Source organism: Microchirus variegatus, assembly GCF_963457635.1.
Source record: "Microchirus variegatus genome assembly, chromosome: 17".
Taxonomy (NCBI): domain Eukaryota; kingdom Metazoa; phylum Chordata; class Actinopteri; order Pleuronectiformes; family Soleidae; genus Microchirus; species Microchirus variegatus.
Genome location: NC_139818.1, coordinates 3,155,560 through 3,177,869, shown reverse-complemented (window position 1 = coordinate 3,177,869; position 22,310 = coordinate 3,155,560). Strand labels below are relative to the sequence as shown.

The window sequence follows — 22,310 nt, the reverse complement described above, 5'->3', positions numbered from 1 at the left end:
AAACACCAATACTATAGCATCTGGCTACAGTAGCTGCTAACTTCAAGCACCAATACCATAGCATCTGACTACGTTAGCTGCTAACATCAAACACCAATGATATATTATCTGGCTATGATAGATGCTAACGTCAGTAGTAGCTGCTAACATCAAACACCAACAATATAGTGTCTGGCTATGGTAGCTGCTAACTTCAAACACCTACTGTATACTTTCGTATCTGGCTACAGTAGCTGCTAACATCAAACACGAATACCATATCGTCTGACAACAGTAGCTGCTAACGTCAGTAGCATCTGGCTACAGTAGCTGCTAACATCAAACACTAATTATATTTTATCCGGCTACGATAGATGCTAACATCAGTAGTAGCTGCTAACATCAAACACCAACAATATAGTGTCTGGCTACAGTAGCTGCTAACATCAAACACGAATACCATATCGTCTGACAACAGTAGCTGCTAACGTCAGTAGCATCGGGCTACAATAGCTGCTAAACATCAAACACCAATACTTTAGCTACTGGCTACAATAGCTGCTAACATCAATCACTGATACCATAGCGTCTGATCATGGTAGCTGCTAATAACAGTAGCATCTGACTACATTAGCTGCTACTTATAAATGCTGCGGTGTCCGGTTTGCTAGTTAGCTCAAAATGAATGGGTACAATTTAATGGAACGTCCAGGACCAGCGGAAAAGAACCGTCCTCTAATAGTTTCTGTTGCTTCATCTCGACTTTATTCACCTGGTTTATAGCATCAAGCTAATCTTCTGATGGTAGCGCTCTCAAGTGCTTGTTGTTGTTCCAGCGGAGACGCTCTCAAAGCGAGTGTATGTTTAAGGACGACTTCACTTCACGTCTTCACAGCACAGTAAAGGTGAAGGCAGCATTTTTTTTCCACCCAGCGAGTGTTGAATAGAGTGACGGCGGCGCCCGAGGGTGTGTTTTCTACACTTCTTCTCCACTCTGGGTGGTATTCCTAATGGTGCTCGTCCGGGTCGGGGGGATTGGGGGGGGGGGAGGGGTTGTGGACAAGCACGGACCTGCAGGTCTTTATCTTTTTCCACAACCGCTTCACATCCAACATACCTGAGCTGCAGACAGGCTCGCCATTGTTATGCTGCGCTCCTCAGGTCACACAGCGGAGATATGATCAGGAGATAGAGGCTGACAGATAGACAGATAGGATCTTCATGCCATCATGTACACACACATGTATTTGCACAGTGGAGTGTTCCCACTCAAGAAACGGTTGAATCAGTGCCTAAAACAACACAAAACTGGGTCAAACTATGACCTCAGTGGGGGGGAAACTCAAATAATAATTCTTACATCAACAATAATAAGTCAAGTTATGAAGTGCAACATGAAATTTGCCACCTGACTCTTTGAAAAGTCAAAGTCCTGCAAGGGATTTGTTTTGACAGTGAGTTGTCAAGAGCTGCACTGAGGTCTGGACATTCTCCAGAGTTTGTCCAGAGGGGCTCGCTCGCTCCATGGAAGTCACTGTGGACGTTCTCCAGAAACTCTCCCTGCCACTCTGATCTCCAAATAACGTCCAAGTGATTCCATGTGAGAAGGAGAAACTCTGGACAAATCCACAGCGATCATACATCGGCGACCTGTCCCCAGGTCAAGATGTAAATTAGCTATTAAGCTAAGTCTGGTACAGACAAGACGTTCTCTGGACAAACTCCAGAGAACGTCTTGTACCAAATCTGCTGACGTTATTATGATCAAAGTGGTTTGAAAACAGTGAAACACGTGTAAAAACATGGCTGAGACGCCCCCAAAAACAGGGTATCTGCAGGGTCTTAAAAAGTCTTAAATCCAATAATTTGAATTTAAGGCCTTAAAATGTCCTTAAAAGGCCTTAAATTCTTGTAGCTGCTAACATCAGTGGTAGATGGCTACGATAGCTGCTAACATCAAAAACCTACTGTATACTTTAGTGTCTGGCTACAGTACCTGCTAAAGTCAAACACCAATACTATAGCTTCTGACTATGGTAGCTGCTTACGTGACTAGTAGCTGGCTACAGTAGCTGCTAACATCAAACACCAATACATCGGCGATATGTCCCCAGGTGTCACCTCCTGGACTTCCAAGATTCTCCTTCCTTGAGATCGTCTCCTAAGATGTAAATTAGCCATTTAGCTAAGTCTGGTACAGACAGACTTGGTACAAGACATTCTCTGGAGTTTGTCCAGAGAACGTCTTGTACCAAATCTGCTGACGTTATTATGATCAAAGTGGTTTGAAAACCGTGAAACACGTGTAAAAACATGACTGAGACGCTCCCAGAAAACTGATTTCAAATACTTCTCAAATGTTGGACTTGAAAAAATCAACATATTTTAAAATCTAGGATATTTTAAGAACACGTTTGCTGCTTTATTTCGTCATTAGACGTCATTTTCCGACTGCAAACTGAACCTTTTGTGGCTTTGTATCGTGGTCACGCCACCAGAGACCAAAGTCTATCGGAAAAATCCGCAATTAACCGTAGAGGAGTTCCTGATCCACTGCTGCCTCCGTTAATACATTGAAATTTGTTGTCCGGTGGCAGCAGTAGATCGCCAGCTCATGCGTAAGCTAGCTGCAAGCTAAAAACACAGTATAATTGTGATGGAAACAGGGTGTTAACAGACTCTTAGACACCGCGCAGGTATTTGCACAACACACTCTTGAGCAAATGAAGATGAATCTCCCTCTCTGAGACTTTGACCCCACCGTTAGCATGTGAATGGCAGCGAGTGGTGTCGGGTGGTGCTGTTGACTGAGGGGGGGGAGTGATGATTGAGCCCAGTGCTCGGAGGCTGAAGCCCGTGGTTCTGCAGAGTTCCTGGAGAGGCTGGTGGGAGTGAAGGGGAAGCACTGGGGCCCCCAGCGAGTATCATCTGTCCCCCCCCCCCCCTCGTTCTGCCCGAGGGGCGTCGTCGGCCGTGGCTCGTTGCTGCTATCAGGGAGGCCTGAGACGACGGGTATTTACGGACCAGTCTCAACAGCGACGGCGGTCTTTAAAAACAGCTGTAAGGAGGTCCGAGTTTAAAAACAACAAGCGTTGTTTAACTGCGCGCCGCTGTAATGGTCCTACGTTAGAGACTAAATTCTCTCCATGTGTGTTGCTGCACCGCAAAGGACTCAACATGTGAGGGGGGGGGGGGCTTAGGAGATGTTAGTGAACCAAGCAGGGACCGACGGGACACATTTTTGGGGGGTGTTCGTCCACTTATCCCAGTCTTGTGAAGGGAATATCTCAAGGAGTTCTTGATGGAATCCTTTGAAATTTGAATTGATTCGAATTTGGTGGCCAAACGCCAAAATTGCCATAGTTTTAGTATGCCTCAAGGAGTTTCTTTCAAATTTGGTACAAATATTCACTTAGAACTTGGTGGCCAAAAGGTCCAGGTCGCCATGGCTAGTAAATCCAGTTGAATCTTCCCAGAATCCTTTTAAATTTGGCATAAACATTCAATCGGACTCCAGAATGATTGCCATGATTTTGGTGGCCAAACGCCAAGATTGTCATTGCCATTTGCCGCCATTTGACGGCCTTTCAAATTTGGTACAAATTTTCACTTGGAACTGATTAGAATTTGGTGGCCTAAAGGTCAAGATTACCATGGCAAGTGAGTCCAGTTGCCGACTGCTAACCTCTGAAGATGCTATAACCTGGATGACTGAGTCCTTTAAGATTTGGCACAGATATTCATTTGTACTCAAGGATCAACTGATTAGAACTTGGTGGCCAAAAGGTCCAGGTTGCCATGGCTAGTAAATCCTGTTGAATCTTCCCAGAATCCTTTCAAATTTGGCACAAACATTCACTTGGACTCCAGAATGAATTCCAGAATTTGGCAGCCAAACGTCAAGATTGCAATGCAATTATCTTAACTATTCCTCAAGAAGGTTCTTTCAAATTTGGTACAAATTTTCACTTGGAACTGATTAGAATTTGGTGGCCAAAAGGTCAAGATTACCATGGCTAGTGAGTCCAGTTGCCAACCGCTAACCTCTTGAAGATGCTGTAACCTGGATTGGCACGAATATTCATTTGGACCCAAGGATCGACTGATCTCTGAAGATGGCTATAACCTGGATGACCTTCATAGAGTCCTTTCAAATTTGGCACAAACATTCATTTGGACTCAAGGATGAACTGATTAGAGTTTGGTGGCCAAAGATCAAGGTCGCCATGGTGTCACAAATCTGTTTTGTCACTTGGACTGTATAAAACGTGTGTTTGGCCTAAAATGACTTTTAAAAGAGTATGATTACAAAACATTTCAAGTTATTGATATAAAACTGGATCCAATTGATTGAAATAACCGTTTGGCAACAGGGATCCGTGAGCCTCAGGGCTGATTTCCACCGTCAGGATTCTGGAGGTGGATTTGATTTATTTGACATTAAGAAAAAAATGCTGTGTGAAGTAAATCAGCCTGAGCAAATAACTGTAATTGTGCTCTGTAAATGACAAATGTGAATCTATCATCGCTGCGTTTATCACCGCTGCCAAGGAGATTAGGGCTAAGAGGTTGGGCTGAGAAAGCAGCCGTGAAACTTTAGCGTGGATTCAGTAAACGGGGGCAGAGCCAGGATTAATTAATCACTTTTCTTTGACACGACTTGATGATCTACAGTACGTTGTTTTGTTGGCTTAGCTGTGAGGCTTGTTCATATTCAAGAGGACTGTTGGGCCCTTGGCGAAGGTATGCACGCTACTAAATCATCCAAACAGAAATAAACAAAAAGTCTGTTTCTTTGAAGCCACTTAAAATCGAAATTCAAAATGTTTTGTTTTGATTGAACTGACTTGAGAGACAGTGTGGTGCTCTGACTCTGTCTCTGCCAAGATTGTTTTTTTTTCAGTGTGACCGCATTATCTTAAGTATGCCTCAAGAAGTTTCTTTCATATTTGGTACAAATATTCATTTGGACCTAAGGATCTGATTAGAACTTGGTGACCAAAAGGTCCAGGTCGCCATGGCTAGTAAATCCAGTTGAATCTTTTCCAAAAATTTGGCATAAACATTCACTCGGACTCCAGAATGAATTCCACGATTTGGTGGCCAAACGCCAAGATTGTCATAGTTTTGTTCAATGTGATCGCATTATGTTAAGTATGCCTCAAGAAGGTTCTTTCAAATTTGGTACAAATATTCACTTGGAACTGATTAGAATTTGGTGGCCAAAGGTCAAGATTACCATGGCAAGTGAGTCCAGTTGCCGACCGCTAACCTCTTGAAAATGCTATAACCTGGATGACTGAGACTGAGTCCTTTCAAATTTGGCGCAAATATTTTGTTTGTACTCAAGGATGAACTGATTAGATTTTGGTGGCCAAAAGGTCAAGATTACCATGGCAAGTGAGTCCAGTTGCCGACCGCTAACCTCTGAAGATGGCTATGACCTGGATGACTGAGTCCTTTCAAATTTGGTGACCTAAAGGTCAAGGTTGGCATGGCGAGTGAGTCCAATTTGAAGCCACTTAAAATCGAAATTCAAAATGTATTGTTTTGATTGAACTGACTTGAGAGACCTAGCATGGTGCTCTGTCTCTGACGGGATAAATCCATGTGAAACTATGAGTGACGGATCACGCGCTCCATGTTGTCAGGTGGAGAAGCAAAGAACAGATCTGACCCGGGAACTGGACGAGCTCACTGACCGGCTGGAGGAAGCAGGCGGGGTCACGGCCTCGCAAGTAAATGACTACTTATTATTTTATATACACGATTTACACCACATCCAGGGCTTTCTCCTCGACCCATTTAACACATCCTGACATCGTCAGATGGAGGTGAACAAGAAGCGCGAGGCCGAGCTGCAGCGTCTGCGCCGAGACCTGGAGGAGTCGTCGGTGCAGTCCGAGGCCCTGGCCGTGTCGCTGAGGAAGCGCCACGGCGACGCCATGTCCGAGCTGAACGAGCAGTGCGAGGCTCTGCAGCGCACCAGGGCCAAGCTGGAGAAGGAGAAGCAGAACCTGAGGATGGAGGTGGACGAGCTCGCCGCGTCGCTGGACAACCTGCAGAAAGCTAAGGTCGCCGACTGACGCCGCCGACGCCGTCGCGTCGTGTGGATTTCCACAAGCTTTTAGCCCACACTTCACGTGTACGTTTTTGTCTATTCAGATGTCCTCGGACGGCCAGGTGAAGAAGCTGGAGGAGCAGCTGTCGGACGCCAACAGGAGAGGAGACGACCTGCAGAGGGCGCTCACCGAGCTCAACGTAGCCAAGAACAGGCTCACAGGTAACCTAAGCCGAGAAGATTTACGACAGAACGGTGATGAAACACCAATGTTTTTGCTGTTTACTGTGAATCTACGTGCTGAATATTTGTACCAAATTTGAAAGGATTCCCTCTCAAGGTTCCTGAGATACAACATTCACCGATTACTACTACAATATAATCAGTTTTTCCAACTGAGTAACGGGAATATCGTGAGATATACATGCACCGTAGTGTACGAGATACAAATCCCCCCCAACAACTAGCGTTGAAAATCCATATTCCTGTGCTACGACGTGCTACAGCTTGTTAGCGCACAGTTGATCTGTATTTATGTGACAGTTATGTAAACCTGTGTAAAAGCAGAAAGAAACAAGGTTCCCTCCTGAACCCGACCCTTGTTTTTACCTTTACGTAACCTTGTAAATCATCACTGGGCGTCATTTTTTTACTTTTCCTCGAGAAACAACTCATTCTTCAATCACTTTCAGCAACAGACACACCTCCGAAATGTTATTTTTAATAGTATTATTTAAATCTATTCATGTATTTTTGGCCAAGGCCACTAGGGGGTGCAGTAATCCCCTTGAAACAAGCGGTAGATTGATCTGTCAGGTACTGACGTGACTTTAGATTTCATTAATCGTATTGTTTGTCCAAATAATCAGATATTACACCATGTGGCTTGTGTGAAGTTCTTCAAAAACAACTGTGTTGTTGTTGTCGTTTGTGACGTCAGCCGATAACGCAGACGTCGGTCGACAGATGGAGGAGGCCGAGGGCAGAGCCAGCCAGCTGTCACGCTCCAAAACTCTGCTCCAAGCCCAAGTGGAGGATCTGAAGAAGCAGCTCGATGAGGAGGCGAAGGTAAAGTGTGGAGCGCGATCGCAGGTCCAGGTGGTTTTTTTTTCTTACGGAGAGTTTACCGACTGACGCGTCTTTGGTGTCGCCGGCCAGAGCAAGCAGGCGTTCAGCAGCGGTCTGAGCTCGGTGCGGCAGGAGTGCGAGGTCCTGAAGGAGCAGCTGGAGGAGGAGCAGGAGAGCAAGCAGGAGCTGCAGCGTCTCGTCTCCAAGCTCAACAGCGAGGTGACGCACTGGAAGACCAAGCACGAGTCGGAGACCATCCAACACTGCGACGAGCTGGAGGAAACCAAGTACGCGGTGTTGACGCCGGCAGATCACAGTTTTGACACTTTGGGTTGATTCCAATTCCTATCTTAACCCTCGAGCTCAACCCTTAATCTTAACTGGCCTCAAAACCAAGTGTTGAGGGTTATTTTGTCACTTAGAAATGGGACACCCCTTAAATGCAGATACGTCTTCAGACTGTAGGGGGCAGAATAACGTGAAAGCTGCGTCCAGTCTGTCAACTCCTAAAAAGAAGAAGAAGAAGAACACATTTACGTCAGGATTATTTATTCTGATCCGTTTGTCAGTCAAGTTATTAGGTTGTCAGTTAGTTATAAGATGATACTCATACAAATATTCAGCTGACAGTTACCACACACCACGGCTTATTGAAAAGTAAACCACACCGGCCGACTATTGACAAAAGATCGTAAAATAAAAATAAATGTTACGCAACAATGACGTCAGTAATCCATAATATGGGCCTAAACTAAGATAATACAATGGTTTTCATCATTTTTATATCTCTATTAACAAAGAAAATACTTCATTTGTAGCGTACTCGTTTCGCCGCTTTCTGCGCCATCTTTGTTATGTGAAAACACGCAATGCATTCTGGGTAGCCCTCGCTCCCAAGGGTGGTCTCGGGAAATCTCGATATTGAGGTGCGATACAGCCCTTAAACTTAAATTTTCTGAGAATCAGGACAGCACTTGCACTAGAGGGAGCGCGCATTTTTGAGATTGAGGGTTAAGTTATGCAAGTAATTGGAATTGGGCCTTTGAATGTTTCTCGGTGTGCTAATAAATCTGCGCGGTCACAGGAAGAAGTTGGCGACGAGGTTGCAGGAAGCTGAGGAAGCCGTGGAAGCCACTCAGGCCAAATGTTCATCGTTGGAGAAAACCAAGCAGAGGCTGCAGGGGGAGGTGGAGGATCTCTGCATGGACCTGGAGAAGGTAGAGCTTTGCGAGGCCGGCCCGCTGCGGCGTGAACCCTTTTTTTGTTGTTGCTGTTGTTGTTCTTGAACGTGTGCTTTCTGCTCTCTTGTGTTTTCAGGCCAGCAGCTGCGGCCAAGCTCTGGATAAGAAGCAGCGGGTCCTGGAGAAGCAGCTCGGCGACTGGAAGCAGAAGTGCGAGGAGCTGGTGGCCGAGGTGGAGAGCTGCCAGAAGGAGAGCAGGCAACACGCCAGCGAGCTCTTCAAGCTCAAGACGGCGCACGAAGAGACGCTGGAGCAGCAGGAAGCTCTGCGCAGGGAGAACAAGGCCTACCAGGGTACGTTTTAGGCCTTCTGGGAAATGTGCTCGAGTCAGACGAAAAAAGACTGACACTGACACTCTCTCTCTCGTGTCTCTGCGTTTAAATATGGAACCAGCTTTGTTTTTCGCTAACAGCTGGTTTGACTTTGTCCGAAAGTTCAAAAATCGTGGCTGCTCTTCAAAGTCAACAGAGCTGTTTTCAGAAACCCTGCACAGTGTCTGCGGAGGCGGCTGTTTTCGTACGATGATGAACGAGATCGTCTGGGTCAGATCAGATGAGAGGTGGCACCTGGACTGAGTGTGCAGGAGGCAGGATATGACATCAATCCGTGGAAAACCCCCGTTTTCATTCTAACAAAAGCTCTTGGATGTCCTCGTCTCACCATCTTTGACAATGTTTTCTATCTTATCTTCGTCTAATCCTGATGTCTTTGTACTTTGTTACATCCAGAATGTGCCCGTACCTCTATTGCGATGCTCCTCAGACAACGTCCAGATGTTTGACTAAAGGCAGACCCGGAGAAGTTTTACGGAAAATGTTCTTGATATAGTGCAGAGGTGGAAAAAGTACTAAAATATTGTACTCAAGTAAAAGTACCAATACTTTGATGAAATATTACTCAGGTAGAAGTAAAAGTAGTCATCTGAAAATGTACTCAAGTAGAAGTAAAAAGTAGTTCATTTGAAATGTACTTTAATTAATAGTTACTTAGTTACTTTGCGTGGGGTGTGAGGGTAGTAGAAATATGACAAGGGTCAGGAAACCAAAACTATTTTGGAGCTCACGCACCCGGCACGACACAGGATATGACGTCACTTTTGGCCACGCCCTCTATGTTCACGCGCCAGTGCTGGTGCTAATGCTAATCACAACATCATTCGTCTGGTTCTGCTGTATATTTTCCCCCTGTAGGTCTTCATTGTGCTGAATTTTTATTTTTACTCAGTAACGGATAGGATTTATAAAGTAACTAAGTACAATACTTGAGTCAATATGTACTCAAGTAAAATACAAAATCCTGATTTTAAATTGTACTTAAAAAATACAAAATACACACAACAAAAGTATTCAATACAGTAACTTGAGTAAATGTATTTCGTTACTTTCCACCTCTGATATAGTGTTCGTTTGTGTCGTTTTCTTCCCACAGAGGAGATCGCAGACCTCACCGACCAGCTGTCAGACGGCGGTAAGAGCGTCCACGAGCTCCAGAAGGCGAAGAAGAAGATCGAGATGGAGAAGGAAGAGCTGCAGGCGTCGCTGGAGGAATCTGAGGCGGCGCTGGAGGTAAAAACAGCTTCGGGAGCATTGTTAGATGTTCTCAGCGCCCCCTTGAGACTAGAGCCTGCTATATTATCTGCTCGAGTGTCCTACATCATAACCGGGAACATTTGCAGGTTGAATTCGATGTAATGCAAAAGAGTCATCAGAGTGTCATCAGCGTAGACGGAGAATGAATGCGGGTAAATCAGAGCTAGCACAGTGACGATCTAATGGTTTTCCGTGGGTTTTTTTATTTAAAGGCTGAGGAGACCAAAGTGCTGAGGCTGCAGCTGGAGTTGTCTCAGGCTAAAGGCGACCTGGAGCGCAGGCTGCAGGAGAAGGAGGAGGAGTCTGAAGCTGCGAGGTACCTCGACCTGTCTTCAACCATCCATAGCACTAAATAACGCACGTTTAACACCATAGGATCGTGATGTTTCACCTTGTTCTCTGTCTTTCTTTGCTTCCTCTGCAAAGTACACGATCTGTGGAGGTAAGAACTGTTTCTGTCAGAACATTGGTTCTCAAAGTGCGGCCCGGGGGCCACAGCGGCCCGCAGAAACATTTCTGGCGGCCCGCAATGAATTACAGTTGATAGTTTTAATCCAGGAGCGACTAAACTTGTAAAATGTTTATTGGACATTACTGGATACAGACCAATAAGTGTAAACAAAAATTATTTATGGTTTCTATATGGTGAATTTTAGTGTATTATTGGGTTATAAACTGGTAATAAGCAGGTAGCTACAGCCCCCAATTACTAGCTATTTACCCAGTAAATATATGGTAACAGAAATGTGTTACTTGAAGGTAAGAACATTGGCCAAAATACTGGGTAATTACCCAGTAAATTACATTATATTAACGCTTATATTACTTAACGCTAAACTGTAGAACTGCAATCTGGTCATTAAAATTATTACAAATGGGATTTTTTTTTCCGTTTTTTTCCTTTGGCGGCCCTCAGTCCAATGTTGGGTTCCTAAATTGGCCCTCAGCTATCAAAACTTTGAGAACCCCTGTGTTAGAATTTACGGTGCCTGTGACCTCGGAAATCGTAAAAATTCTTGGTTCTTGAAGAACATCTCCAGGGAATTCTGTCAAATTTTTGCACTGGGACTCAAAAGATCGGCTAAAGGTCAAGGTCACGATTTTACACCGCCCCTTGTTCTTCTCTCCCCTCCCAGAAAGATCCACCAGAGGGCGCTGGAGTCCCTGCAGGCCAGTCTGGACGTGGAGGTGAAAGGCCGCGTGGAGGGCCTGAAGCTCAAGAAGAAACTGGAGGCCGACATCAACGAGCTGGAGCTGCAGGTGGACCTGCTCACCAAGGGCAACGTGGAGCTCAGCAAAAGCGGCAAGAAGGCGCAGCAGCAGGTCAAGGAGCTGCAGGCGCAGCTGGAGGAGGAGGCCCGGAGTCACGAGGAGCGCAAGGAGGAGCAGGCGGCCGTAGAGCGACGCTGCGCTCTGCTGCTCGGCGAGGGCGAGGAGACCCGGGCGGCGCTGGAGAGCGCGGAGAGGGGGCGCAAGGCCATGGAGGCGGAGCTGCAGGAAGCTGCCGAGAAATACTGCGACCTCAGCAACCAGGTGATTAAGGACGGACCAAAGAAGAAGACGTAGTAGTAGGAGCTGGTTCACGGTTATACCGTTGTTTTTGTTCAGTTCCAGTTGGCTCTGAGCGGCAGGAGGAAGCTGGAGGTGGATCTGCAAACTCTGCAGCAGGAGCACGAGGAGCTTCAGGCAGAGCTGAGAGGATTCACAGACAAGGCCAAGAAGGCCTGCAGTGAGGTAAGGCGCGAAAAAGACGACAATTCGGTCGTTTTTACATATGCGGTCAGGTCGTTTTTTAAAATCTAAATGGTCTTGTTGCGTCAGTTGGCCCGAGTCGGCGAGGAGCTGCGTCTGGAGCAGGAGCACACCCTCCATCTGGAGAGGGTGAAGAAAGGTCTGGAGGCTCAGGTCAAAGATATGAGCGGCAGGCTGGACGAGGCCGAGCAGATGGCTCTGAAAGGCGGCAAGAAGATCATCCAGAAGCTGGAGGGAAAGGTACGTGACGAACATGGACAATCCTGGTCCTGGGTGTCTCGATTGAGCAGGGAATCGTCTAAACCCTGGTGTAGTGAGTGTAAAGGATGTGCCCCCCCCTCCCCCGTGTGCAGGTGAAGGAGCTGGAGCTGGAACTGGACTCGGAGCAGAAGCGCCACGCCGAGACCTTGAAGACTCTGCGGAAGAACGAGCGCCGGCTGAAGGAGCTGCTGTTCCAGTCGGAGGAGGACCAGAAGAACCAGCAGAGGATGCAGGAGCTGGTGGAGAGGCTGCAGAACAAGATGAGGGCCTACAAGAGACAAGTGGAGGAGGCCGTACGTCACCTTCCGTCATCGTCATCATCATCATCATCCTGTGAACCTAGATCACGATATCACGCACATCTTTTTTCGATTTCATTTCAGGAGGAGCAAGCGAACATGAACCTGGCGAAGTACAGGAAGACCGTCCATGAACTGGACGACGCTGAGGAGCGAGCCGACATCGCGGAATCGGCGCTCACCAAGATCCGGACCAAGAACAGAGGCAGCTTCGGGAAAGGACACTCGTCTGTGAGTGAGAGGGATTTCCCTCCTCGTACAAAAATAAATGAAGTTATATGTTTGTTTTGATGTTAAAGGGATAGTTCGGAATTTTGGACATAAGACCTATTTGCCAAATCAGCCGGTGTGATAGAGACGTCTGGAGACATTTTTCAAGAAATTTCATTCAGTTGCCGATTTCGCTGGTGCTATGGCTAGCTCAGTAAATTGCTACGGTACCTGCTAGCATAGCATTAGAAACACTCATAGCGACTCCACAGTGCACCCAAGGCAAATCAATCGTAACGGAAGACTATCGATGTACATATCTGTGTTGATAGAATAATATTTGAAGCAAAACTAACCTCGCATCGCATGAATTTTTGAGGGACTACTTTCTCAGCAGCAGCGGAATCAGTCCGCCGCTGCCGTAGCCTAACAGGAAGTATGACGCGCTGCTGCTGCTGAGACATAAATCCTTCAAATTGCAAGGTTGGTTTTATTTCAAACATTCTATCAACACAGATATGTACATCGATAGTCTGCCGTTACGATTGATTTGCCTCGGGTGCACTGTGGAGTCGCTATGAGTGTTTCTAATGCCATGCTAGCTGGTACCATTGACTTGCGCGGGACCGTATCTATGTTCCACGGGTCCTATGATTCCCGCTTTGTATGTGACCGGGGAACATAGGACCCTTTCTCTAAAAAAGGGTCCTATGTTCCCCGCTGTTCACCCAAAAGGACCCGGGGAACATAGGACCCTACCCCTTACCCTAACCCCTAACCCTAACCCTTACCCTTTACCCTGGAGCTCCACACCCAGGCTTCCACAAAGTGCGGAATATCTGACCCTTTTTTTAAAAAAAGGTCCGATGCTCCCCGACCGGGGAACATAGGACCCGGGGAACTTAGACCCTACCCCTTAGCCTAACCCCTAACACTAAATCTAACCCTAACCCTTACCCAAACCCTACCCAACCCTAACCCATTACCCCGGAGCTCCACACCCAGGCTTCCACAAAGTGGGGAGCATTGGACCCTTTTTTTTAAAAAAAGGTCCGATGCTCCACGATCGGGGAAAATAGGACCCGGGGAACATAGGTACGACCCCGACTTGCGCTAGCTAGCCATAGCATCAGCGAACTCAGCAACTAGAAAAACTGAATGAAATTTCTCGAAAAACGTCTCCAGACATCTCCATCACACCGGCTGAGTTGGAAAATAGGTCTTACGTCCAAAATTCACGAACTATCCCTTTAACCCCGATGTTAACGTTGCGTAACGACCTCCAGGGTTACAGCACGCCGTACCCCGGCAGGGTCAGGTCACCGAGCTCCGCGGGGTCCGAGGGCAGAGGCGAGAAGATCCTCAACGACGACAACGAGTCCGTCAACTCCCTCATCCCGGCTTATCTCAACTCCCTCAAGAAGCTCATGATCGATTAGACGCCTGCGTCACCGTCTACGTCACTTGTGAAGTTTGAACCATCAGGGAGGCGGAAACTGTGGTTTCACAACACGTTCGGGTCACTGGGTTTCGGTGCCTGTTTGTGAGTACTGTACATCCCCATTGAACTTTATCTGAAATATGTTCGTCTGTGTGTTAGGAACGCAGTCGGTGTACGATCACAGCTTTAACACCGTAACGTAAATCCTCACACACTTTACGACCACTTAATTATTATATTAATGTAATATTTGTATGTAAAAACACATTGAATATGGTAAACTGCTCTATATCACAAAAGACCAGTAAAAAATGAGGAATCAATCAGGAAGAAAATTAACCAAATCTTTTTTTTATATATTTACATCACACAAAGTTTGAAAAATAATCCGTCTCACTGTTTTATTGTTAGTAATAATCTCATATGCCTTATTAATGAATTAACTAAATCACTACGTAGTTGGACGACCCAGAAAAAGCAGCTCAGTGAACACAAATCTGTTTTTGCTATTTTTTAAATCCTTACTGGACCAAATTTGGCTCATTTTTTAGCCCAGAACACAGAAACTTAGCCGTAATTAGCGTAATTAGCGTCCACACAACCAAAATTCAACAACCATTATTAGACCAGAGCCACTAATAGTGACTTAATTCTGCTAGCTAACTGTTTTAGGCTATATCTAACTTAAATTGGCAGCAGAGTGAAGCTAAAAGTGACGTTAGCTAACCAAAGATGCTGCAAGCTAGCTAGTTACCTAGTTTCTGAAATGAGTTCTGTTGGCTGTAAAATACAGTAACTAGCTTTTTTTTAGTCTTGCTAGTACGGAGCGGAACACCAAGGCTAACAAATGCTAGTACTATGCTAGTAAATCCAACAAAAAAGCCTAGAAAAAGTATCTTAGGATGATTCCTTACATTAATGTGCTGAAGATTAAGTAAAATTCTGAAAAACAAAACAATGTTCGTGGACAAAAATTCCTACTCGTGAACAAAAATAAGTAATACGCCTAATCAGCAGCGATGCTAATGCTGCGGCTACTTCACTTATAATGTAAAGTGGTTTGTTTACCAATGAAATTGATTTATTATGTTAATCTCTAATGGTTTATAGCATGAATCCAGTCCGTCAGTGTTAACAAGTAAAAAAAAAAACAAGGTGCCATCAACACACACGTGTTATTATAGCTCAATATATTTTGACTGTTTTCATTAAGTAAGTGTTTGTATTTGTTTGAGTGTTTTTTTTTTCTTTATATCACTGTTTATTCTTGTAACAAATCAATCTATTGTTGAACGTGAAAATGTTTTTTAGGGAAATTAAAAACGTTTTTTCATTTAATATGTGTTTGTCTGAAGTTTGTGATCACACAGGAAAATAAGACACAAACTTTACTCTTAAATTGACCAGAACTGTTTCAGACACAGAATCCAGAGTCTTCTGTGTTAATCAGGAGTGATGGTTTTCACCTGTTTCCTCTCACACCTGAGGTCAATCAACCTGCTGAGAGGTGATATCAGCAGGTCTGAGATCAGCCGCTCACTTGGTTTCGTGTTTCAACTCCTTGACTTCGGATTTTCTGTTTTAAATGACGGTGAGCTGGATTTATTTTGAAATTTTTATATGCTCTACTTTTTGGTTTCCACCTTCCTGTCCAGTGAGTTTCGGACACAGTTTTCATGTTTATTTATCATTTTGGATAAATGAAAGGCGCCATATGTAAGAATGTGGCCAAAAACAGTTACTACATTCAAATTCAAAACACAGAGGTCTTTCTGGTTTAGTTTTCTGACGAAACTGGCAACCCGCGGTTGCTCGGCAGCTGAGACTATACTGACTGCAATGATCGGTAGACGGCGGTAGGTGAGGCCACATGACGCCAAAACATAAACATGATTTGCAGTCTGCAAAAAGTATGTTCTACTCGTCCATGTTTACCACTTTACCAAGTTTCAACTCATATAAACGTAGTAACTTGTGTTACTATGTAGTCCAAATTATTTCACATAACTTAACCAAAACAACCACGAGAAAGGACTTCCTCGTACGATTTTTCCTTTTATTGCTGAAAAATGCTAATTTTCTTATTAGCTGTTAATGTACAAAAACATACAGATCCTCATTAAGTTCTGCTATAAAAGATAAGACGTGATAGAAAAAAGAGTTTTGAACAACATTTACTGAAGCTTCTGAGGGACGAACGGCACAAACGTCCCAAAACTGTAAAATTGTCTTTGTTTAAGATGCTGTTGTTTATTGTGTTTCAGTCCTTCTGCTTCTTTAAACAAACATATAATATATACTGTATTTATATATAAATATATTACAATCATTAATAATAAGATGTGAAACAAGTTAAATGAAAGTTTAAATGAACAGTAACGGTGCAATTGGCTGATTTTTAATAATCAGGAATGAAATAAAAACTGGGTTTGTATTGTTGACTTCTCAGTAACTGCCTGTCAAGCTTTGAGACACAAATAGTTTAAGGTTATATCATAATTTTAATGACATTTAAATTTAGAAATACTAGGGTTGCCAGTTCAGGAAAAATACAAAAAAAAAAAATGGTTTATTTACTTTCGTTACCTGTTGGCTACATGAATCTTTTGAAACAAATATTTTCAGGAAATGAAGAACGAGTGTGTTTTCTATAAATAACAAAACTGCAAAAATGTCAAAAATAAAAGCTTTGTTCTCTTGTAACCACATGTATTTAATCATTCCGATAATATTTAAAGTCAATCGACCAACTTTATAAACAACTGGAAACCTTGATAGAGTTTTTAGCCTTAAGCATTAGCTTAAACAAGCTAACTAGCAAAACAACAATCAGTGCGCAACAGAATTTTACCAAGAAAAACAGCAGTTGGACACAAGAAATGTACGTTTTCTTTGTAAAAAGGAACATTTATTACTCTGTAAATCTGGCATCATTTATTTATTTTATAGATAATTATTCAGTACATTTGTTGTTAGCTTGACAGGCAACACGTAGCAACAGAGCTGGGGTTTAGCAAATAATCAATACTTGCTTGACAATTTTTGCCATATTCTGGTTCAGGGTGAGATTAACTCTGAGATTAAAGTTTAATCATTTGTCTGTGAACATTTTCAGAAAATGTAAAAACGAGTGAATTCGGCAAAACTGCGAAAACAGCAAAAATCAAACCCCCTTCAAAACAGCTTCAGTCTCTTCAAACACATGTATTTAACCACTGTGTTAACATTTAAACCAAAATACTGGAAACTTTTAAGAGTTTTTCAGCCGTAGCATTAGCATAAACAAGCTAACTAACAACACAATCTGCGCGTGACAGAATTTAACCATGAAAATCAGCAGTTGGACACGAGGAACTTTGCGTTTGTCTTCACGTCTTTGTAAAAGTGAACATTTATTACCGTGTAAATCTTTACAGACACATTTTATTTTACTTTTAACACTTTTGCCGTAACGTTAGCTTGACAGGAACAGGAAATGAGACAGCTGGGGCTTTAGCAAATAGTCAATACTTGCTTCTTATTATGATAAAAACGCGTTATTTAGTCCGAGCGGCGTCCAGCGTTGCAGTCCTGGCGCTCCGTGTGATTTCAAGACCTCGCAGAACAAATTTAAAGTGACGCGTTCGCGCGCGTTTAGCGTCGTCGCGCGACGTCCGCTGCGCTTCCTTCAGTTTTTATTTTTTTACGCTCCGATTTCACGTTGGTTTTTCCCCCCGCGCGAGAAGATCGCGACTCCGTTTACGACGACTTCGTTCATCCTCCGAAAACAGCGACGTCCTCCTGAGGAGCCGCAGACGGAGCTCGTGCCGCGGGTTTTTGCACAGTTTTGTTCGACTGTTTGTGGATCAGCGGTTAATCCCAGCGCAGATTTAATCTCGTCTGTGGTCCTCGGATTAAATCTCGATGTCCACCGGTCGGACGTCTCCAGTCTTATTGTCTCGTACCCACAGCTCTCTGTCTTTGCCCGGGTCCACGCTCTGCAGCAGCTGGTCCACTGGCTCCATCGTCTGGACAAACAGGGGAATTACACCAAAAAAAAATTAACATTTAAAAAATGACACCAATGTCTTTTTTTGCCCTCATATTTATATCATACAACACAAAATAAAATATTTATACCCTATAATTATAAGTTTAAGTCTTTTTTTGTGCTGTATTAGACTTTTGACTTATTTTTAATTACTTTAATTCCTTTTTTATGTCTTACTACACTTGACGCTTTTATTTATTGCAATACTGTGAAGTTTTGTCTCAAGATACTGTTATATTTGTATACTTACTACTACTTTTACTATACTTTTACCAGGTATTATAATACTTTTTATTATATATTTCTAAAGTTACTATGCAATGTTTCATTATGATGCCTTATATATATATATATATATGTATATATATATGTATGTGTGTATGTGTATATATGTATGTATGTGTGTATATATATATATATATATATATATATATATATACATGTGTGTATATGTATATATATACATGTGTGTATATGTGTATATATATATGTGTGTATATGTATGTATATATATGTGTATATATACATGTGTATATATACATGTGTGTATATATGTTATATATACATGTGTGTATATATACATGTGTGTATATATGTATGTGAATATATGTGTATATATGTATATATATGTGTGTATATATGTATGTGTGTGTATATGAATATATATATATATATATACATGTGTATATATGTGTATATATACACATATATACATGTGTATATATACGTGTATATACACTTGTATATATATATGTATATATGTTTATATATATATATATATACACGTGTGTATATGTGTGTATATATATATGTATATATATATACACGTGTGTATATGTGTGTGTGTGTATATATATATATATATATATATATATATATATATACACGTGAATATGTGTGTATATATATATATATATATATATATATATATATACACGTGAATATGTGTGTATATATATATATATATATATATATATATATATATATACGTGTGTATATATGTATATATTAATGTATATATATATATACATATATGTCCTAAAGTTTGTGGTTTGTGATGTGGTCATATCTTGTCATACCATGATATTTTTTGTTGTTCTTAAATTATACTGTATATATGTTTATTGACATTTTTTAATTATCTCCAATGTGTTGAGGATTAGGATAATATAGGAAATAGGAAAACAACATAAAGACCCTAAAACCACAATAAAAACACATTTAAATCATTAAAAATGACTGTACATTTGCTGTATGTTGATATTTTAATGAAAAAAAGTGTTTTTCTTCCACTTGTGAACGTTGTCGTACTCACACTCTGGTTGAACATGTCCGTCTCGTGCCTCAGCGTCGTGTACTGACACAAATGCTGTCGTATCATCTCCACACGCTCCACCTCCAGACGCTCCAGCTCCTGAGGAGAACAATAATAATATTATAATAATAATAATAATAATAATAAATAAAAGCTTCTCCGCTTCATATCTGTGGACACTGAGCTGATTTCTCACCAGACTCGTCGTCACCATCTCCTCAAACCACTTGGACTGAGACTGGTTATAAAGGTCCACGCAGCGCATCAGGTCGTCTCCTGTCACCAACAAGGAAAAAGAACGCGATTAGAGCCGCGGTTCTCAAACTGTGGAGCGTTCACCTGTGAGTGGTTCACGCAAGTTTCCTCTTCCTGTTTTAACGTTGGTGAGAAACAATGACGTAGGAATCATTGGGAAGGAGAAAAATTAAAAAGTCTTTTCAAACGAGATTTTTGAAGACGACAAGCTGTTTTTGTATAAAAATGTATGATTTTCTAATTAAATCTACACTTTTATTACCAATAATGTGAATTTTAAAGGTAACACGATGAAAAAGAGACAGAAAGGACAGACTTTAAATCCCTAAAGCTGCAGTAGGACCCCATGGTTTCTGCGATGCAGGAACATGTGAACAGAATCATGGAATTAAGATTATTATTATAATAATAATAATAATAATAACAATAATAATAAAGCTCAGTTTTTCCTCAGATGATTCTTCGTATAAAAAGGTTTCACAACCACTGGATTAGAGGCTTTTATTTTGGAATAACTCGTGATTTTGTGGGGGTCCAAACACTTTGACGCAGTACCACTTAGCCTCCAGCAGGGGGTGCTCATAATGTTTCCCACCATGTCATATAATTCAGTGACTGTGTTAACAGTATTTAATATTTAGTTGTTAAGCTGTTAATAATTTAACAATTATTCAAATGATGAATAAAGAGGGACAGTCCTCACTTTTATTCAATAATCCTTCAATTTTAAACAGTAAACAGTAAAATGATCACGATAAAAACACGAGCTGCTAATACATTAAATAAACAAACTGTATAAGTGGGATTCGACCTAACCTGACCTGCTAACTGAGCTTCTGTAGGACACCCTATCTCCACCAGGTGGTGCTGCTGCACAGCTCTTCACTCACAGCAGCAGCCTTTACTCAGCTGATGTGATTGTGAGGAAAACATGCAAACCATGAAGCTGACGACGATCATAACGTGATCAAATCTGTCCCGGTTATTAATCTGACAACACGGACATAAATAAAACATTCATCACGTGTGTGTGTATATGTGTGTATATATATATGTGTGTGTATATATATATATATATATGTGTTTCATTTCATCCTTGAATCCAAGTGAACGTTTGTACAAAACTTTGAAAAATTCCCTAATAACGTTCCTGAAATATGACATTCACGCAACAAAAAAGGTCAAACCTGAGCTCACAGTTACCTTGACATTAAAAAAATCTATTCCTGAGTACAAGTGAACATTAGTTTCCTTGACTTTTTATCTTTAATTCTTTAATCCAGGTGAACGTTTGGACCAAATGAAAGATTCTCTAAACATCCTTAGGATCATTTTGCAAGTAAGGGGGTTTCTGAAATCTCTGAACACCAAAATCCAATCACTTCATCCTTGAATCCAAGTGAACGTTTGTACCAAATATCTCATAATTCCACACAACACGTTTTTTGAACAGAACTTTTGAGAACAGCTTGACTTTAAAAGAACATCGGCCTCCCAGAGCGTCTGCGGGATTTAACAGGTAAAAAGAAAAAGAACGTAAAAAAAAGTCTTAATAACTGCTGCTGCAGAGTTTACGGCAGCTCAAAATACGTCGCTATAAACAGAAACCGGAGATAAAACAGGGAAGAAAAACAAAACAGCAGCTGCTTTTTATACGAAAACCATGATCGACTGCAACAAAGAGACGAATCCTCTTGTTTTCCTGTAAATAAGGAGTGAAGGAGTTGGGCCTCAGGTGATGGTGATACACAAACATTAGGAAAAGGCGATAATAATAATAATAATAATAACAAAGAGACGAAGGAGACGCTGCAGCAGATAATGACTCTTTGTTATGAGCAGACTGATGCTGCGCTTTAGCTGTTTTGGCTTCAACGTCGTTCGCTGTCTTCTTTTCACGCTGAGACGCCCAGAGCATCGTCAACAACTGCTGCTGTTTTTCTCCCCGGTTACATAAACTGTGTGTGTGTGTGTGTGTGTGTGTCTGTGTGTGCGTGTACGAGTCATGACATCACACTTTTGGCGGCGACTCGACATCTGTTTACTTTTAGCAAAGTCGCCCTTTTTTTTCTCAGGTTGTTAACATTTAAAAAAAATAAAAAAATTTTAGTCATTCTGCTCATGCTGATTCTCCACCTACACACACACACACACACACACACACACACAGATAGACCGACCTCCTCGCTAACTTTAGCTGTGTTTCTATTATGATATAGCATGATTCGGAATGGTAAAGCCCTGGGTCAGGCTTGCGTTTCTTACCGGTGCTACGACATGAAATGACAACATGGAACGCCACAAATCAGGCAAGAAAGGAGGACATTGAGCAGTTTTTCGGAATGGTAAAGCCCTAGGACAAGCTTGCGTTTCAACTACCCGATCACAGTACTTGGCAGACGGGGTGTGCACGTGACTTCGTACCAGTGCTACGACATGAAATGACAACATGGAACGCCACAAAACAGACAAGAAACAAGGACATAGAGCAGTTCTCGGAATGGTAAAGTCCTGGGTCAGGCTTGCGTTTCAACTACCCGATCACAGTACTTGGCAGATGGGGTGCGCGCGTGACCTCTTACCGGTGCTACGACATGGAATGACAACATGGAACGCCACAAAACCGACAAGAAAGGACCACATACAGCAGTTTTTCGGAATGGTAAAGCCCTAGGACAAGCTTGCGTTTTAACTACCCGATCACAGTACTTTGCAGACGGGGTGTGCACGTGACTTCGTACCAGTGCTACGACATGAAATGACAACATGGAACGCCACAAAACAGACAAGAAAGGAGGACATAGAGCAG

At 42.5% G+C, this 22,310-nt stretch overlaps 3 protein-coding genes across 3 annotated transcripts in view; 2 read left to right on the top strand and 1 right to left on the bottom strand.

Annotated features, from left to right (window-relative positions):
* Positions 1-7,006: 7,006 nt before the first annotated feature.
* On the top strand, positions 7,007-11,992 carry LOC310939510 (uncharacterized protein MYH16; the record flags this gene model as incomplete). The annotated part of the gene is made up of 10 exons (XM_083904278.1): positions 7,007-7,108; positions 7,199-7,395; positions 8,193-8,325; positions 8,426-8,642; positions 9,778-9,914; positions 10,151-10,254; positions 11,075-11,471; positions 11,553-11,672; positions 11,760-11,930; positions 11,981-11,992. 10 exons carry the CDS (start codon positions 7,007-7,009, stop codon positions 11,990-11,992), a joined length of 1,590 nt encoding a protein of 529 aa, XP_083760404.1.
* Positions 11,993-12,175: 183 nt separating this feature from the next.
* Positions 12,176-14,539, top strand: LOC310938889 (paramyosin-like). The gene is made up of 3 exons (XM_083903517.1): positions 12,176-12,244; positions 12,335-12,481; positions 13,747-14,539. The coding sequence occupies exons 1-3, from the start codon at positions 12,179-12,181 to the stop codon at positions 13,897-13,899; spliced, it is 366 nt and encodes a 121-aa protein (XP_083759643.1). The 5' UTR covers positions 12,176-12,178; the 3' UTR covers positions 13,900-14,539.
* A 2,428-nt stretch (positions 14,540-16,967) lies between these two features.
* gas7b (growth arrest-specific 7b) overlaps positions 16,968-22,310 on the bottom strand; it is a gene marked incomplete at its 5' end in the record, with an annotated part of 61,353 nt that continues 56,010 nt past the window's right edge. Inside the window, 3 exons of the mRNA XM_083903481.1 lie at positions 16,968-17,908; positions 19,247-19,345; positions 19,443-19,522. Coding sequence (XP_083759607.1) covers positions 17,795-17,908; positions 19,247-19,345; positions 19,443-19,522 — 293 coding nt within the window. The 3' untranslated portion in view covers positions 16,968-17,794. The remainder of the gene's footprint in view (positions 17,909-19,246; positions 19,346-19,442; positions 19,523-22,310) is intronic.

Excerpts from the sequence above, each read along its gene's own strand:
- LOC310938889 (XM_083903517.1), top strand. The coding sequence starts at position 12,179 with ATGCAGGAGCTGGTGGAGAGGCTGCAGAACAAGATGAGGGCCTACAAG. Across the intron at positions 12,245-12,334 it reads AGAGACAAGTGGAGGAGGCC|GAGGAGCAAGCGAACATGAA; the intron begins GTACGTCACCTT and ends ATTTCATTTCAG. Across the intron at positions 12,482-13,746 it reads TCGGGAAAGGACACTCGTCT|GGTTACAGCACGCCGTACCC; the intron begins GTGAGTGAGAGG and ends AACGACCTCCAG.